The sequence below is a fragment of the Spermophilus citellus genome (genome assembly GCF_964194105.1).
Source record: "Spermophilus citellus genome assembly, chromosome: 15".
Lineage (NCBI taxonomy): Eukaryota > Metazoa > Chordata > Mammalia > Rodentia > Sciuridae > Spermophilus > Spermophilus citellus.
Genome location: NC_138195.1, coordinates 44,003,134 through 44,021,676, shown reverse-complemented (window position 1 = coordinate 44,021,676; position 18,543 = coordinate 44,003,134). Strand labels below are relative to the sequence as shown.

Sequence of the window (18,543 nt, the reverse complement as noted above, 5' to 3'; positions counted from 1 at the left end):
TAAGCATCTCAGTGAGACCCCGTCTCTAAAAAGGGCTGGGGATGTGGCTCAAGGGTCAAGCTGTGCTCATACGTAAACACAAACTGGGTGCCCTGGGGCCACAATGTGTTCAGATGGCCCTGGTACCAAAAGAAGAAGGAGGAGGAAAAAAGAAATCTCCTCAGGTTATAGCTACCTAGATTTTTGTATTGGGGCAGATTTTTGGTACACCAGAGCCTATCTGTGGCCCCTTCTCCCCGATTTGGTAGAGGGACACCTCTAATGTGAGGCCCCAGGAAATGTGTGGGACCAGGAAGGACCAGGGGCCTGGCAGGGAGCCCACCGTTCAGAGCTGGCACACACCTACCTTCTGTCCCAGAAGACCGGGGAGCCCAGAGGAGCCGGCAGCCCCCTTCTCGCCCTGCGGGGAGACAGTACGGGGTGGGAAGTGTCTTGGGCCTTGCTCTCCTCGCTCCTACCTGGCCCTCCTTGGGCTGTTCTCTCAAGGGCTCCACTTCCAGGTCCCATTTGGATTGGCTCCTTCACTGGGCCACTTCACACTAGTGACAAACTGCATCCCTGCTCTCTCACATAGCAACACTATGTGGCGTTTCTCAAAGTGTGTTCTGTGGAACACTCCTCAGTGGGCTCTTTGTAATGTGAAAAAGGGTCGGTGGCTAACAACATTGAGGAGTGGAGCCTGACGGGAAGCTTTGCCATCCTTATGACCCTTATAATCCAAGTTCTCTCATGTGACGGAGGAGTGACACTGGTCACAGACCATAACAAAGGCCAGCAGCCTTTAGACCCTTCTGGGGAGAGCGGGAAGTCTGGAGACCCACTGCTTGGGGGACCCCTTCTCTCCTGAATCTGCTGTGCTCTTTTTCATGTCCTCATCGTCTGTCCCTTAGAGTCTCCCTCCTGACCTTTCTGCCCACCTCCTCCTACCTCTAGGAAGACAAAACCCATCTAACTGAAACCTTCTTTTCGAAGGAATATTTTGAGAAGTTTGTGTCCTGTTGTGGGTCAAATTATCTCCCTCCAAGCTCCCTTGTTGAAGTTCTAGTCCCCAGTGCCTCACAGTGTGACCTTATTTGGAACCAGGGTCATTGCAGATGTAATTGGTTTAGATGAGGTCGTACTGGGCTAGGGTGAGCCCCTAATCCAGTGTGCTAGGGGCCTGCAGACACACACCTAGGGAGAAAGCCCTGTGAGGTGGAGGCCGAGGTGGGGCGATAGTTCTGCAAACCAGGGGTCACCAAAGATGGCCCAAACTACCAGCAGCTAGGAGAGAGGCACAGGCAGATTCTCCCTCCTAGCACCCAGAAGGAAGCATCCCTGCCAACACCTTGGCTTTGGACTTTGAACCTCTAGAACCTCTAGAACATACTTCTGTTGTTCTATACCCTAGTCTGGGGTACTTTGATACAGCAGGTCTCTCACCACCTTCTCCCTACGACATGAATTAGAAAGGCCCTTAGAGATACTTGAACCCCAGTTTCATTTCACAGAAGCAAGCCAGGGCCCAGCAGGTCACCTGGCTGTGGACGACCTTTGCTGAGCGGGTCCAGCCTGGGTCACCTGCTGCTCTGCTTCCTATCCACACAATCTTTTCTTCCTTCACTGGGACTACATTACTCATTGCGGGCTGTTGGAACAATCCCATAGCCTGGGCAGTTTCAACAGCAGAAGTCTGTCTCACATGCCCCAGAAGCTGGAAGGCCTGAGACCAGGGTGCAGCCTGGCTGAGTCGGGTGAGGCCTGCTCACTGGCTAATGGCTGCCTTCTTATTGTGTCCTCACAGGGCAGAGAGAGAGAGAAAGATCTCTCTTTCCCTTACAGGGCCACCCCTTGGATTAGGAGACCACGCTTATGACTTAGTTTGGCCTTAATTATCTCCTGTTCCCTAGTACAGTCATCCTGGTGTCAGGGTTTGGACCTAGAATCTTGGGGACACAATTTAGTCCACAGCAGTGTCTGAGGTCAGGTAAGCATCCCAGCAGTGTGACATGAGAAATTCCTGTCTAAACAGAGCTGAGGGACAGCGGTGCTCAAATTTAGCACAAACCGGGTGCTCTGGGAGCAAAATTTGGTCAGATATCTCAAAGAACTTTCTAGCTGGAGCCACAAAAGATGCCACATTAAGGCTCTCGATGTCACCCCCTTTCTGTGTGCCCTTGTATAGAGGCTGAGTGGTAAATGGCCGGGAGCTGCCCAAGGAGGGCCAGGTGGTGCCCTGTGATGGGAGGGAGGTGAGTCCTGTCCTGCTGGGCTGGTCTCCGTTGTGCCTTGACCAGAATGGGCCATGTCTAAAGGGGAAGGATGTGGGTCCAGCCTAGGAGATCCTCCAGGAACAGGACGGGGACACAGGCTCTCCTGCCTGCTGGGCTTCTGTTGGGGAGCTGAGGGCTTCCAAGAGGGCTGTGTGTTCTCAAGTGTGAGTTTCTGCAGCTCTTCTGGGCCACCTGCCAGTCCCCTCTTCCTGGGACACGTGACCGGCAGCATGTTGCAGGGAACATCAGCCACAGGGACACAACAGGGGCCAGTGAAGCCAGGTGAGGGGCTCAAGCTCAAGACACCATCTATTACCCACTGCCCCCTCTTTCTGGGTAAACCTGGGGGCCCCAGGTTCCCCTGCTGCTCCTGGGTCCCCTTTGAATAAGATATTGATAAGCGAGGGGAGGGGAGTGGTTGGCAGTGATCAAAGATTAGCACTCCCAGGAGATTGGTCCCCTAAACTTCTCCTCTTAAATGAAGGGGTGCTCTTGTCTAAAAGAAGTTTTGAAAGTGCTGCATAAGATATTTTTCTTTTTGGACTTTCCAATGCTCATTTAGCATTTTAAAGGTAGTGAGAGGGCCTGAAATACAGAAATCAGTGTGATACTTTTAACCCCACATTTCTCAAACCATGGAGGAAAAAAAAATTCATGCGACATCTCTTCTTGTCCTAGACAACAAAGAAAGAGCCCTGCAAGTGCAGAAGACAACCGTGGCACGCATACAGACCAGGATCTGGGGAAGAGGAGGGCATTGGCAGGGTGCTCCTGACAAGAGGACCCTTCTCTGCTTGGAAGAGCCCTGGGCTGTCCTCAGGGGGCCAAGAGCAAACCACAGCAGCTCCTCCCACCACCCCACCACCGACCGACCGATGCTCCATGCAGCCCAGAACGGTCCCTCTGCTTCAGTACCTTGGCTCCTGGGGTCCCTGGCTCACCCTGTGTGGAAAAAAAAAAGGCAGAAATAGGTAAAGAAAGGAGAGGGAGAGGGAGAGGGAGAGGGAGAGGGAGAGGGAGAGGGAGAGGGAGAGGGAGAGGGAGAGGGAGAGGGAGAGGGAGAGGGAGAGAGAGAGAGAGAGAGAGAGAGAGAACTAAGGCTAAGGTACTGTGGGTATGTGGGGGTGTCAGTGGGACATGGGGCCACTCCAGGCTTTCCTCTGCTCCGGCAGGCAGCCCCAGGCTATGGGAGACCTCCTGGGCTGTGGGTCCCTAGAGGGTCCTACCCTTCCCCCAGATGAGGGGGTGCCACATGTGAGCCTGAGCAGGGAACCCAAAGGAAGGAGAGGAAGGGATGGATATTTGGTTTGGACACAGCGCCCCCTAGTCCTGTGTAATCTCTTCCAAGGTGCCTCTTCTTGCCAACTGAATGGGTGCTTAGGGTGGGGGTTCAGGAGAATCACTCCTGCTATCCTCTCTGAAGCTTCAGAAGCATGGAGCTGCTGAATTTTAGAGCACATGGCAAAGAACTGGCTTCCCTTTGTGCACTGGCAGGCTTGTGAGGGCTGGCAAAGCTTCACTACTTTTTTGTAAGACATCAACATCTGTCTTAAGGTGGTGCATCTGGCATGAATGTTGCTTTGAGGAAAATGTTTCCTGATCCTGTCTGTCCTCTCCTCAGTCCAGCCACCATGCCATGGAGCCCCTGCTGCTGCAGCTGACCTCCCAAGCCAGCTCTCCCAACCTGCCCTGTGTGGAATTTCAGGATTTACTGACCTTCATTCCGGCCACGGCGATCCCAGGAGCCCCCTGGCAGAAAGAAAAAAATGGTATGAAAGCTTCCTAGGTTGGGGCAGCACGAGGACACGCTAGCCTTTTCCGGGGGTGGGGAGGGGGTAAAGGAGGACTGTGCACTTCTGCTGGAGCCCAGCACCCCCGCCCCTGCAGAGTGCCCTGCACGGAGTGGGCACACTGGTCATGAGGCTCAGGCCACCCAGCCTGCCAGGCTTCTACAGAGGCACTGCAGGGACCCATGGGTTGATAGACAGGGCTCCACGGGGTGTCCCTGAGAGGGAAGAGGGGCTTCACTGGAACATGAAAGAAGGAGGAGATGGAGGGGATGGGACTAGAATGAGGCCCCTGGGGGAGGGGAGAATTGCAGATGACACAAAACAAAGGGACTGGTTTGATCAGGTTGTTAATCTGGAGTGTGGATGTGGGGTCAAGCTCCCCCAGAACTCTCTGGTCCTTTGCCTTCATGGGTTAGGGATGACTGAGAATGAACCCCACTTTTATATTAATGCAAGATGACGTACCGTAGGTGAACAGGTGACCCAAAGTGCTACTTAGTAAATCCCAGGGGGGAGGGGGGAGGTGATTTTCGAAGGGTCCCTGCTTCTTACTTGGGGACCACAGCCGGAGCTGAGTCATCTGAGAGTCTCCTTATGACCAGATGTCCCAGGAGGAGACCTGGCCACGTGGGTGGGGGCACTGGTGAGGGATCACTTGTGGGCCAAAATAGAGCCCCACCTGCCCCTACCTGGGGGACAGGCAAGCGCTGCAGGGGAGAGGGTCCAGGAAGGAAGTGTGCACCCAGCAGGGTGAGAGAGGAAGGAGGCCCACAAAGGAGCCTGACCCTGGGGATTCCCCAGAGTTTGGGAGAGAGGGCTGGGCACCGGGGAGGGGCCTCGGGGACTGCCTGGGGTGTGCGAGTGACAGGTACCTTGGCTCCGTGCTTGCCCGGCATCCCTGGCATACCCCGTTCTCCCTGGAGGAAGAAAGAAGAAAAACAATGAGAAGGGGACCAGACGCCGGGCCTGTGGCTTGCAGGGAAGTCAGCAAGACCCGCCTGGCTGGAAGCTTGGTACACGGGCTCTGAGGACCCTGCTGTGGGTGCAGCCACGTGGGCCACTGCCCTTGGCCAAGTGACGTCAACTTGCAGAAGGACCAAGTTACAGATGGAGTAGGAAGGGCCCCCACAGAGGCCTGTCCAGTGGAATCTGAGTGGGAGGTGACGTGCTCAAGATCTACTGCCACCTTGTGACCAGGCAGGGCCTGGAGCGTGGCGCAGCCCAGTGGCTGCTAACCAGTGACAACCTTCCCTTCGGCCCCTGTCTGGGAGTTGTTCCCCATTTTTGTCCCAGCAGGCTTCCCAGCATGGCACCTGTCAGCTGGGCCAGGGAGGCCTTGCCTCTCTTCATCTGAGGTCTTTTCCCTCCCACGTCACCTGGGTCTAATGCTTCCCAGGACCAGTGGGTCTGGGCCTGGGTGCTGCCCATCTATCTCTCGGTGTCCTTTCCTGTTTCTGCTCATCCAGAGGCTCCTGCTGAACTGTCACCTGTCTGGGATGTCACAGGTTTGCTCTGCCCCTCTTTATCTTCAACCTCTTTGTCTCCCCCTGAAAATTCCAGATCCATGGGGGAGGAGTAAGACCAGAAAGAGGGGACACGCCACGAGGAGGTGAGTGGGCCAAGACATAGCCTGCCATGTCGGGGGAGGGGGAGGGCCACTCTGTCTCCATGAGCTGAACTCCACAGGATGCCCCAGCAGGACGCTGCAGCCGGGACCAGGATGTTGTCCAGCAATAGGTGAAGCTCCCAGTCTGCCGTAGCCTCCTCCACCTGAAGTCTATGCCATGGGCCACCAGAGCCCTGACAGACCCTGCTCCTGGGAGCCGTCCTATGGGGTCTGAGTGCTGTGGTCCATGGACCAGGCTGCAAGCCCCTCCGGCTTCTCAAGGCAGAGGGTCACCTGGTCCCACCTGCCCCCAGCCCCCTAGCTTTCCAGCTGTCCACTCTGCCCATTCTGCCATCTTACGGGACTTGCTGGTCTGCCCCTCTCCTGGCCATGGCTAGTGTGACTTCCCGCTCTTCCTCCACTCAGGAGTCCAGGCGAGCTTCCCACACACAGGCTGGGTCATGAGACTCCCCTACTTCAACACCCACTGCCCAGTACTGACTGTAGGAAAAGGGCCACCTCCGTTCTGGCCTGGTCCCCTGGTCCCCTGGTGTGCATCGGCTCTTATTTGCACTGCTGGAAACACCACCCAGTCTCATGACTCTATGCCTTTCTGCTGTTTCCTCAACTCAAAACCCTGGCCCAACACCGTGGCTCCATGAAGCCCTTTGTGACCCCTGATGGCCCTTGTTGGCTCCTCACATCAGCACTTCGCATTTGCCATCTGCACCCAGAGTCACGTGTGCCTGGGATGGCTTCACCTTCATCCTCTTCAGTGCCTGAATTTTTACCTCCCAATGCCAGAGCCCTCCTTCACCATGACCAATGTCCCTCATCCACAGATGGGGGAGGGCAGAGCCGGATTCAGGCGGGGGCCACAGCAGGCCAGCAGGCAGCCAGGTCTGCCCTAGCTGCTAAGTCCCACTTTATGGAAAGAGCAGAGCGAGGCCCAGCTGCCTCCTGCATACTCCCTGTCCGGCTCTGGGGTCCTCACTTTCCATTCTCCAGCTACAGGGTCTCCAAGTGTCCTTTCTCTCTTGGAGCGATGCTCTTCCCGTCTATGGGGTAAGCAACAGTGGCTCAGAGAGGCTGGGGTGATTGCCAGGTTGGTGCAGAGTAGGGCTTTGAACACACGTCTGTTGCCTGTTGAAGCCCAGGTACTTGTTTCCCTTGGCTGCCCCAACGTCAGACACACCGATGCTCCATCTGCCTCCACCAGATCATCGCAGCAAGCTCAAAGCACCAAACACCCTCTGCTGGGTTCCTCTGGTCGGTGATCCCTAGGGTTGGAGGCAGCTCAGCTCACTTACAGTGAGGGCTGCTTAGCCCTGAGAGCCTCTGGGCCTGCCTGGCATGTAGCTCTGCACTGTGGCCAGCAGGGGGCGGGACAGGATCTCGTCTGAAGTTGGCTGGAATGGTGCTCAGAGGCCCTTCTTAGGAGCGTCAGTGGAGGGCCCCGTCACCCTTTCTTTTGAAGGACTAGGGTCCCCTGCTAACACTCCAACTGGCTCCACCAGGCTGACTCATCCTGGAGTCCCCAGATAGAATCCCTTGGTGGGGTACAGGTGGGAGATCATCTTAGGTGCCCCTGACTGTTCAGGGGCCTCTCCTCCCTTCTTCTTTCCCTCAGCTTCCCCCAGGTTCCAGCCCCCCTCTTCCCACGGCCCTTTGGGGCGTCTGTATGACTCTTTGCAAGCCACTTGCCCTCTCTGCCCCAGTCTCCTCATTTGCACAGTTAGATTAGACCAGAGGCCTGCTCCCGCCTTCTCCCGCCACCCAGCCCTGTCCTGGCTCCTCTGTACCACCCTTAGGAGAGGTGGGGACATTCTCTAGGTTGACAGCTCAAGATAAAGGCTCGGCTGGGGAGGGAGTCTTAGCTGTGAATGCAGATGCAGTTCTGGGAGGGGTCCTGGGGGCTCTGCCATCCCTCCTCCTGCCCACAGCTATTGCGGGGAGAAGCACCCTAAAACTGGAGGGCAGATGGAAAGGTGGGGCCTGCTTCACGCTCATCTCTGAAGAGACTGTGCAGAGCAAAACCAGTGTTAGGGGTCTCGGCTCGCTGGTGTTGTCCTCAGCCCACGTGGGTTTGAACGGAAAGACACACCATGTGCTCCTGGCTCCCCAGAGCCTCCTGGGAAGGTGGCCTCCTCGGCAGGGTGGCTGACCCTCGCCCTTCCCTCTCCTCTGGGTCAAGTTTGTTAATTCTGCAAATGACCCACGCTCTCTTGATCCCCCTCTAGGCTCCACCCCTGCTTTGCTGGGCAGGAAGCAGTGGTTCCTGGGTGACCCCACCCTGCAGCTCCCTTCATTAGAGTCAGGCTCAGGGCCCCAGGCTGCGGGCTTGGCCCTGCCTGACCTCGGGGCTGGGGGTGGTGCTGGTCTCTCCTAGACCAGGAGACCTTGCTTCCTGACTGTGCATGAGGTGAGAGGGGGCCACGGTTATCCTCCAGGGTCTAGGGTTACCCGGGCAAGGGCACACAGGCAGGAGACATCTGGCTGAAGGAGGATGGGGACACACTTCTGATTGCGGGGCCTTCCTTGTGGCTGGTCCTTGTGAATGTATCCAGAGCGCTCCTTTTCTGACAGCCGTCTCTGTTTTCTTATTTTGGACGTTTTCGGTCAGGAGTCTGCCGCAGTTTCCATCCACTGGCTCAGGACTGGGCGGGTCTTCAGGGGCTGCTGGGCTCTGATTTGTCTCTGCTCCTCCCTTCCTTGTCTTCCCAGTGGGGACCTCACCGGCTCCCCAGGGGCTCTCAGCCATCTAGGGTCATTCTGTGGCTGGGGAAGTGGGCGTCCCAAGAGTGACAAAGAGTCTTGGTCCATCTGCGTGGCGCGTGAGGGCAGAAGCTGTGACCGGCCACCCTCTGGGAGGCTGGCTCTTTAAACTTGATGCCAAGAACCAAGACCTGGAAAAGGTGGGCTGCAGTTGCTGAAGCTGAGGAGGCCCCCCAGGGAGGACCCTGGGGGTGGAGAGAGGTTGCCCTGGCTGGTCTTAGAGGGCTGTCCCAGCCTCCACTTCAGAGCTGCCACTCAGGCTCCAGGTGGGGGTGGGGAGGCTGCATGGGAGCGCAGTGTGGCATCAATAGGTCCTCTGTTCTGCGCAGCTTCTAGGTGGAAGACCCATCCTTCAAGACAGGACAGAGCGAGCAAGTGCTGTGGAGTTCACCTGGCCGCGCTCTGGTCTTGTAGGAGTGGCTTCTCAATTGGTGATTTACTGTCTGTTGAACGGGCTGGGCAGGGACTTGGCGACTGAGATGGTCTAGAGGGAGGTAGGGGGCTTCAAGGTCAGCTCCCAGCCAAACAAAGGTCAGACCAGGAAACTCCAGGACATGATGGACCCCTGTAACCTGAGGTCTGGGTGGGGAGGGCCGGGGCTGAAGGCAAGGAACACGGAGCCTTTGTTCTCTGCAGGGGAGGAGGAAGGCCTGGCTGAGTGGGTGGTGGAGGGCTGGGGGCGCAGCAGGCAGCAGCAGGCACAGGCCTGGACCAGGGCCCTTCCCTGGACTGGAAACGATGGGGGTGGGGCGCTCATGCCTTTCTCCCCCCAGAAAAAGTTCCCAGGCCTCCCTTCCGGGAAAAACACAGCTCAATTCCTGCTTCCCTGCCCCAGCCAGTCTCCAGACCAATAAGGACCGGAACCACGGAAATCCCAGGTCCTCCGGTAATTAGGGCCGGCAGGAAGTGATCTAGGGAATTACCGGGGTCGGGCGCCCCATGGAAGGCCAGGGCTTTGGAAGGGCGGCTGGCTTGTAATCTCAATTTGAGATCGGTTGATTTTGTAGTTAGTTCCAAAAAGAAAAGTCAGCTCTAATTAATCTGTGGACTTTGGAGTACAGAAGAAACCGGGCTCAGAGAGCACGGGGTGGGGGCTGGCGTCCCTGCAGCCCCCGGGGGGCCTCAGATCTGGGGCTGGTGTCTCAGTTTTCTGATCTGCTTTAATTTAAATGGTCTGGACATCCCCACTGAGATTTCATGGCTTTGAAAGAAAATGCTGTCCCTACCCCACAGATTCCCATCTGTCCGGAGCCCTCTGCAGCATGTGAACGCCCCTGGAAGCCTGGGGTCACTCGGGCCCTTGGGGAGCAGCAGGGGTGCAGGGACCTTCAGGAGGAGCTGTTGCAGAGGGTGGAGAGAAGCTGCTTGGTGGCACTGGATGTCAGGGACAGTCCCAACCGCCTGGGGAATCAGTGTGTGGGGGGGGTGCTAGTGGGAAAAGCACTCCATTTCTTTAGTCTTTGACTGAACAGGGCAACAAGTCCTCTGTGATTCTGCCACAGGTCCTCCAGGTAGGGCTGGAGGCGCCAGGTGGCCTCCATCCAGTCATGGCCTTCTTATGAGAACAGCTTCCACCTCTGCTTTCTCCCATGGAAGGACCGAGGGGGAGGCTTACTGGATATCCTGGGGTCCCTGAGGCCCAAGCAACACAGGGAGTAAAGTCACTCAGAGTAAGGCTCTGGGATCAGGCAGCCCCGGCTCTGCCACTTTTTGTCTGTGGGCCGGGGGGAGAGCCTCTATGAACCTCGAGGTGCTCTTCTGTAAGATGGGGTAGGAGTGAGACCCGTCTCATGGGGCTGTCACAGGGAGACAAGAAAACGGTGCTTGTAGAGAGCCTGGGACAGCCTTGCTTGTAGGGGAGACTCAGAAAGGCAGTCATAACAACGCTGCCCATAGTTGTAGAGTGACGTCCTGGTCCTTGTTCTGACGGGCAGGTCAGAATCATCGCACCCTCCGACAGGAGAATGAGGTGGGGCTGCTCCTGGGCTCTCCTCCCTGGGCGCCTCCTGGAGCAAGGGCAGTCAACAGTGGCACTGGCATCCGGGCTCCTCTGGTCTGGAGCAGCCTGCAGGAGGCACTGGGAGCCGTAGCCTGGTTCTCCATGCGAACCCCGAAGCTTAACACCCCAGGGCAGAGGCGGCAGCTGCACCCCCACTTGGGATGAGTACCAGCTCTGATACACTTGGAGATGAGCTCCCCTCAGGTTTTGTGACCCACGTAGTCTGACAGTGACTCTCCTGAAAGGGAGCCGAGGTGGCAATGCTTTGAGCACATTCTGTGTCTTGCGGCGTATTTGATGGAGTCGGTACCACGTGGGTGTTCAGCGATGCTTGCCGTGTCTAGGCAGGAGGGCTGGCCCGAGTGGGCACAGACTGCGCTGGGCTTTGGTCTTGAGAAGCTGGTGGAGAAGCTGGCCTTGCTGGCCTTTAAGAAGACGCCAGGCCCAGTCCAGCAGTAGGGTTAAGGTAGCAGTGGATGGGGCTGATCCTCAGCAGGCTGAGAAGTTCAGTTCTACCCTGGGCTGAAAGAGACCTCCCTGCACATGTGTCAAGGGACACTCCGTGGTGGATCCATGCGTGACCCCTTGGGTCCCCTCATGCCCTGACAGCAAGGGGCAGTTACATGGTCTCTGTCTCAGCCCTATTCCCACCCATGGGCTCCAGCTCCTCCCTGGGGTGGTGGGTGGGAGCAAATGCAGCTTTCAAGCAGGTGTGACCACGCCCCCTTCAGCCTCCTACCTGAGCTCTTCCCAGGGAGAAGAGAGGGAGGGGAGGGCTGCTGGGCTCAGGGAGGGAGTTCAGGAGATCAGCCTCCCCATCCCAGAGAAACCATGGCGAGGGTGATCTAAGGCTGCTGTCAGGCGTGGATTCAAGAGACGTGGCTTCTCATCCCAGCATGCTGTACATTAGTTGTACAATCTTGGGCGAAGGGCTAACCTCTCTGAACGTCTTATCTATACAATGGGAGGAGGAGCTCTAACCACTGGGCGACAGGACCAAGCAAGGCAGCCTATGATTGAACTCTGGCTAACCCAGAGACGCAAAGTATTGCAAACTTGTCTTTGGGCATCAACGATTAAAAAAAAAAAAGAGAGAGAGAGAGAGAGAAGCAAAACAAAGAAACTCTTCATCTCGGGATTCTGAGGGGAAGCAAATTTCCGTGTAGACGTGGCAATCACTAGGGTCAAGACACCTACCAATCCCTGTGGGGCTGAGGAGTGCCCCCACATCCTTGGGAGTGGGACTCTCTGCTGTTGTCCTGGGCTGGGAGCCACCAGCCTGTAGGACTGCAGGAGCCTTCCAGGGATCCAGAGAAGCGGGGGGTGGGGCACGTCCCCAGCCTCTCCACACTGCAAGAGAAGAAGCCGTGGTGGAAGAGCAGAGCCGGGTGGTCTGGCAGAGAAAGAAGGGAGGGAGGCGAGAGTCCAGCACGGAGAGGAGGGCCTTCTCCTCTTTCCTGTGAGTCCTGAGAGTGCTGATGCTTCTGACAGCTCTGCATGTGGGTTTAAAAGACTTGGACACAGGCAGAAAGAGCTCAAGTCTCCCCAGAAAGCCAGGGGCTGCTCCTTCAGGCAATGTGCAGCCAACCTGTCCCCAGCAAGCCATGGCTTCCCTGAACTGGGAGAGCTTTTAACCCAGTCTCCCATCTGAACACAATGCAGACCTGCGTTACCCACCTTCCACTTGAACAACCCAGGAAGGGAGCCCCTGCCTTCCCGCCCCCACTCTGTCCCAAGGACCTTGGCATTGGGAGGCTCCTCTGGTGGAGCTGGGATTGCTCTTCCTGGAGGGCATTTGCTCCTCCCTAGTCCCTGTCCCGACCCTCAGCAAGTGATGCTTGAAGGAGCCTCCTTCTATCCCCAGAGCTAGCCTCTTGGCTTCTTGGGGCCAGGAGCTGCCCTGGAGCACCCTGTTTGTCTCTGCAAATTCAATGCAGCCAGAGTTGAAGGATTCTTGCTACAGTCTGCACCTAGGATGGCCATACTCCCGGGCCCAGGTGCTCTAGTGTCAGGACACCCAGCCTCAGCTGGGGCCTCTGCATCCCCAGAACAACAGACAAGAACAATAGAAAGCAGGATGGTCCCCATCCATGGTCCCCAAGCTCAGCATGGAGCTCTACCCAGGGAGGGTCCTGTCATCTTTCTTCTACTTATCAGACCCCCATGGGGCCAGTCCAGACACAGCTGCCCAGGTGGGCACAAGGGATTCTCCTGGGCCTGAGGTATGCCTCCTTTTTGGAGGAACCAGAATTCTGGTTTGCAGCAGATGCAGGCACCCAACATGGTATGATGCCAGCTAAGGGCCTCACCATGACCCCTGGGGACCCTCTTCCAGCCCCTCAGCCCCTTCACAGCTTGAGAGAGCTGGTCTGGCTTCTAATGGGAAAACCAACCCTGAGCTGCACCAGGAGGCAGTAAATTTTGTGAGTCTGCATGAGTGGATAGAAGCAACTGTGGGAGCTATAATTTCCACTTCCTGACATATTACAAGTTTCTCAGTTTATGCAGAACTAATTAAAGATCTCTCAGGCCTCAGCATTTCACCCGCCAAGCACCCATAAAACAACGTGGTGATGGCAGCCGCCCTCTTGCAGGAGTGAGGAGTGTGTTTCATGGTTGAATGGGTCCTCCCCTTCCAACATGCCTTCCTCCTCCTGGTGCCTCTCCATCCTGCCTCTTTTTTTTCCCCTGGAAGGCTTTGGAAGCTTCCCATCCAGGGGCTGGAGGGCAAGGATGAGCTCCTAGCAGCAGGTGAGACTGGAAGAACCCCAATCTGGACTTGAATCCTTGCTCTGCTCCTCCCAAGCCATGACGCGAGCCTCAGTTTCCCCACCTACTAAACAGAAGCAGGGCCACGCCAGGCTGATAGGATTAGAAACAGGCCAGGTGGAAGGATGGTGTAGGGAGTGTAGCAGGGGCTCAGTAAGTAGTGACTATGATGAAAAATGTTATTATGCTCTTACAGTCACTGTCACGACTGCTCCTGGGCCTGTGCTCGAATTGTTTCCTGTCTAAAATAACACCTCCCTTCAAACTGGCAGGCTGAAAGGATGGCAGGAGTGGACTGAAAATGACCACAGATGCTCTGCTACGCCTCTGATCAAGCAGTGGAGACCAAGGTCCTTCCTATGCTGAGGCACATGACTTAGTCATGTGACCTGCTTTGACTTTTAGGGCATTGAAAAATGTGATGTCAGCAGGTGCTGGGAAAGTGCCTGTGTCCTGAGAGCTGCTCATTTTGAATGCTGTCCTGGGCCTGCTGTGGTGTAAGGAAGCCCGTGTAACTGGAGGACAAAGGCCACAGGGAAGAGAGCAGAGGCCCCCAGCCAGCATCAACCATCAGACACAAGGATGAGGCCGTCTTGGCCTTCCAGCTATCATCTGATAAGCAACCCCATGAGCAAGCCCAGGTGAGACCTGCAGAACTCCCAGGTCACCAATGCATAAATCATGTGGAATAAATATTTGTTTTAAGTCAGACATGTGGGATGGATTGTTACGCGGCAATAGCTGACTGACACAGGTCCCCACTCATCAAAGTTGAGCTCTTGGTTGTCTTCTCCAGGGCACTTCTGGAATCCCTCCTTACCTGCATCCCCCCACCCCTGTATGCACAAGCACCTTGTGAGGTACCATATTGTTACACCAGGGCTATTTGTACAGGAGTGCTTCTGTCTCTTGATCTGGTAGCTGCCAGAAAGCAGGGTGGTCCCCATCCATGGTCCCCAAGCTCAGCATGGAGCCATACCCAGGGAGGGTCCTATAATCTTCCTTCTACTTATCAGACCTCCATGGGACCAGTCCAGACATGGCTGCCCAGGTGGGCACAAGGGATTCTCCTGGGCCTGAGGTATGCCAGGCCCAGAGCCCCCCTGTCTCTGCCCCTGTCTTTTTCCCAGTGGAAACACTGAACCCTGCTCAGGCAACCTCACAAGTGACGCAAAGCTCACACGGGGTGGTACATGTCCAATGTACTTGTGCATAACCGAGCCCAGCTCTGTGGGCTCTGTGGGGCCCCTCGTGGCTGCCCAGGGCTAGGGTTCTCCTCTCCTTCTTACCTTCCGGCCGTGGTAGCCCTGGATCCCCGGATCTCCCTGGGAAGAAAGAGACAACCATTAGGTGACTTTCCCAATGCCCAAACGGCCACACTGCTCCCACACAATACCACTTCCCTTCCTCCCAACAACTCCAAATCTCTAGGGGCCCCTTCGACAGCCACCTCCAGCCACCCCTGGGACAAGACTCCTTGGAGACTCTTCTGCTCATCAACACAGCCCCCGTGTGCACAGGCTGAGGCATTCTGGGAAGGGCCAGCTTGGCAGGGACTCAGGACCCCTGATGGTCAGTTCTGGTTCCACCAATGACTCTGTGGAAGGTGGATGAGCCACTTTTCCCAGGATGCTCAGCTCCCACATTCATAAAATGGAAGGGTGAAATCAGTGTCCTTGTCCCCAGAGCCTCAGAGTCCTCGGCTTGAAAGGGAGGGTCTCTTTGACATTGTGGGCTTCTGTGCAAGGTTTCACGAGAGACCGGATGACTCCAAGGTGGCTTCCAGCTCTGAAACCTTGCGAACACTATTTTATTGGGATATTGTGATGGTGTCGCGGGCATCTGCCTTGAGTCTCTTATGAGATCATAAACTTTCTGTGGCGGCTGCAGCTCAGGCCTGAACCCGCAGTGGGTCAAGACGGGCAGGAACCGGAGCAGCTCCTACAGGGACGGTGGGGCTTTGGAAATGAGCCAAGCTGGCTGGTCTCTCAGCTCCTTCCTCAGCCCCCTCCTGCAGGGAACCCTCCCACCTGTTTGATGCGCCACCCAGGAGGACTCTCACCTTCGGTCCAGGAGGCCCAGGTAAGCCCTGTGGAAGCAAGAAATAGGTGAGTGGGGGTGGTTTCTACAGGTAAGCGAGGTGAGGTGGGTTTATGGTGCAGGCTGCGCCAGAGCGGCCCCTGACAGCCATCGCGAGAGAACAGGTATGCAGAGAACCGTTCTAGAGCACCCAGAAGAACATCTGGAACCTGTGGAGGGCACTTGGGGACAGCAGGCTTGTGTCCCTTTTTGGAACCACATGGGCACCGTGGGCAACTCCGCTGGGCTCGGCCCCTGGAAACTAGGTCGGTGACCTCATGCTAAATTGACCGTGTGGTGTGGTCTAGGTCCTCACCCACCCGCCTCCTAATTGGGACCCCTCCCTAGAAAACCGACCTTACCCAGCAGGCCCTCAGTTTTGCCCTGTCCCTGCCCACCTTCAGAGGAGCCCGCTGTTTCCCTCTGCCCAGGGTGCTGTGACCACAGCAGCTGTCTGTGGTCAGGTGGGGTGGGACCAGGGGCCTTTGGAAGCCAGAGGGAGAGGCCAGGGGAGGCTGGCTCCATCTCGGTCTCGGGCGTGGGTCTGGGCAGCAAGCGTGGGCTGCAGGAAACCACGATGCCTAGGTCTGGCCTGTTTCAGTTAGTTTTAAAAACTTGCTTTCTGGTTTGTTCCTTATAAACAACCTAACAAAGAAAACCACCTGGCTTGGTTCCGTGGGGGGGGGGGGGGGGCGGATCCTGTGTTGAGCAGAAGAGCCTTGGTCAGCAGAGAGGGGGATTTAGAGCACTTTGGTTTTCTTGGCTTGGTTTGGTTTAATCTTCTAAATGCACTTCCTTCCCGGTTTTCCATTTTCCCATGTAAGGACTGGTGGACATTAGACTAATCTCCCTCTCTGGGGTCATGGGGAGCAGTTACAGAAAGATTTAAAATCTGAGCTGGGGCCGAGTGGAGCAGGGAACCAGCTTCTAGTAACTCCGACTTTCACACTGTGGTAATGGCCTTCCAAACAGAGTGTCCCCCACCCAGAGGGACCCAATACTGAGTTTCAGGATCAGCCCAGGAGGGAGCTGAGGGGCTCAGACTCAAGCCTGGCTGATCTCGAATGTGGCCAGTCACAGTGGAAGCCATTTGTCTGGACACCGGACCCGTGGTTCCACCTCTTAGATCTACCTCAGAGACACCCTCAGAGATGTGCACAAACATTTGTTCCAGGATATAGATTGCACAAGGGGACTCATTCGCTAAGTTATAAATAGCCCAGCAGCCCCGAAATCGATATCATGAGGGACTCTTTTCTGATACAGCACAGCTTCATGACATGAAGTGAAAAATTTCACATGCCAACTGCTCAGGGATTTAGAACATTACCAACCTGGACCCTGTTTATGGCTGGTAAGGAAGGACTCCCCAAAATGTTAACAGGGTGAACTCTAATGTGGGGAAAGAGGCCATTTAAAACATTTCCTCATTATGTTCCTATTTTTTTTCACAATGAATGCATGATAGCTTTGTCATAAGAGAGAAAACTTTTTTTTCAACCCACAGGAAAAACATTATTAAAGGGGAAGCTGATTTTGCCTTAGCCCCGTCCCTCTGAAAATATAGACTCGGTCCTCTCCCTTCTTCTCTGGAGAAGTCCAGACACATGCCGAGTTGTCCTGCCCAGTGGCTCTGTTGTGCTAACGGGATGAGGAGGAGAAGGATCTTGGCCATGGCTTGAACGTGGGCAAGTTGGTGGCCACTGGGTTTGACCTGTCACTTGGAAAGAGGTCCCTGTTGCTCCCTGGACTCCTCCTAGTGGAGGCCCTGCCAATTCTCAGGCTGGATGCTGGTCCCTCTAAGTGGCTGGCAGGGGGCCCAGAGTGGGAAACACACACCATGGAAAGCGTGTTCAAGCCCCCTCGTAGCCTTTCAGAACCACTGCCTCTGACTTGGGTTTTCCTGAGCCCAGGGGTCTGGGACAGCCATCAAAAGTGGCCCTGGGAGATTTTCTCTCCAAGTTGCTCTCTGCTGAGCCTGGGAAAGGGGAAGCCGATTGGTGGTCTCCCTACAGGAAGGCCATGCGTGGACATGAACCCAGTAGGTGTGTTTGCAGAGCTGGAGGGCAACAGGGGAGTGCCACTGAAGGCAGCTCCTCACACGGCCACCCACGTCCAGCAGCCTTGCCAAGGTGCTTCGGTTTTATAGCGGGAACTCAGGTTCCCTTTGGCTATTCAAGGTTCGGAGGTTTCCAGAGAGTTCTTGGGCTGAATGTTCAAGGAGACAGGGGAAGGATACTTACAGGTGGCCCCATGGGCCCTGGCAGTCCTGGGTGCCCCAGAGGTCCACTTGGTCCAGGGGGGCCTGGTGGCCCAGGTGGGCCTTGGATGCCAGCCTGGCCCTGTTCGCCCTGAGGTTCATTGAGACAAAAGTTAGAGAGAGGATCCCTGGAGAGAAGGACCAGTTCCCACCCCAGGACCATGCACCCGGTGAGGCCCCACGTGGGCTCTGTTGGGAAGGTGACAGTGGGGGAGACGGTGGCGTGATGGTGATGACGCTGTGGTGCTGGTGACTGCATGCAGGGGCTGGTGGCAGCGAGAAGAGGGTGAAGATATGAGGTCCCCAAGCGGTGGGGCTTCAGAGAGAACTTGGCTGCACAGAGCAGTGGGTCCTCAGGCAGAGCCCTGTGTGGTGGCAGTGGTAGACAGTGACACAGCCCCACCGGCTCCTAGGCTGGCTGGATGTCCGGAGTCCAGCCCAGGTGGTCTGCCACCCGGGCCTCCCTCTGCCACCTTCTCTTGCTGAGCCCAGGCTCTCTCCTGCCTCAGGTCTTAGCCCTTGTTGCAGGTCAGCTCCAGATGGTCAAGGAGGCCCTTAGGTCTGAGGCCTTGGGATTCTGTTTGGCTTCTTGTTTAATTCAACAGGAGACTTTATGTGACCAATTTGGATTGGTGGCATCTGATACAAAAGAATCCGGGAGCCCTGGCAACCCCGGACCCACATCCCTGCACCGTGGAACAGCCACCTCATTCAGGTGGGACAGGAATGTTCTGGTCGGGTGGTCCTTGCCCTCCCTACCCTTTCTTGCCTGTGGCTTGCTTCTGTCACCACCAGATCTGCCTGACCTCAGAGGTTTGCGGCCCTTGGCTTGGTTGAAAAGCCTTTGAAGCTGTCCAGGACGTCACACCCATATGGCACTGTGAGTTCTAGTCTCTCGACCCGCCCCATTTCTGACCCAACTGCACTGAGCCCCCCAGGCCTGTCCCTAGGATGTGCTGAGAGCCAGGAAGGCCAGGGTGACATTGCATTCCCTCATCAGCAGACCAGAGCCT

At 56.2% G+C, this 18,543-nt stretch overlaps 1 protein-coding gene across 1 annotated transcript in view; it reads right to left on the bottom strand.

Annotated features, from left to right (window-relative positions):
• LOC308634326 (uncharacterized protein) overlaps positions 1 to 18,543 on the bottom strand; it is a 91,580-nt gene that overhangs the window by 41,661 nt on the left and 31,376 nt on the right. Inside the window, exons 13-19 of the mRNA XM_081268143.1 lie at positions 17,514 to 17,621; positions 15,254 to 15,280; positions 14,481 to 14,516; positions 4,915 to 4,959; positions 3,969 to 4,001; positions 3,168 to 3,194; positions 347 to 400 (exon numbers count right to left, since the gene is read on the bottom strand). Of these exons, the coding sequence (XP_081124269.1) occupies positions 347 to 400; positions 3,168 to 3,194; positions 3,969 to 4,001; positions 4,915 to 4,959; positions 14,481 to 14,516; positions 15,254 to 15,280; positions 17,514 to 17,621 (330 nt within the window). The remainder of the gene's footprint in view (positions 1 to 346; positions 401 to 3,167; positions 3,195 to 3,968; positions 4,002 to 4,914; positions 4,960 to 14,480; positions 14,517 to 15,253; positions 15,281 to 17,513; positions 17,622 to 18,543) is intronic.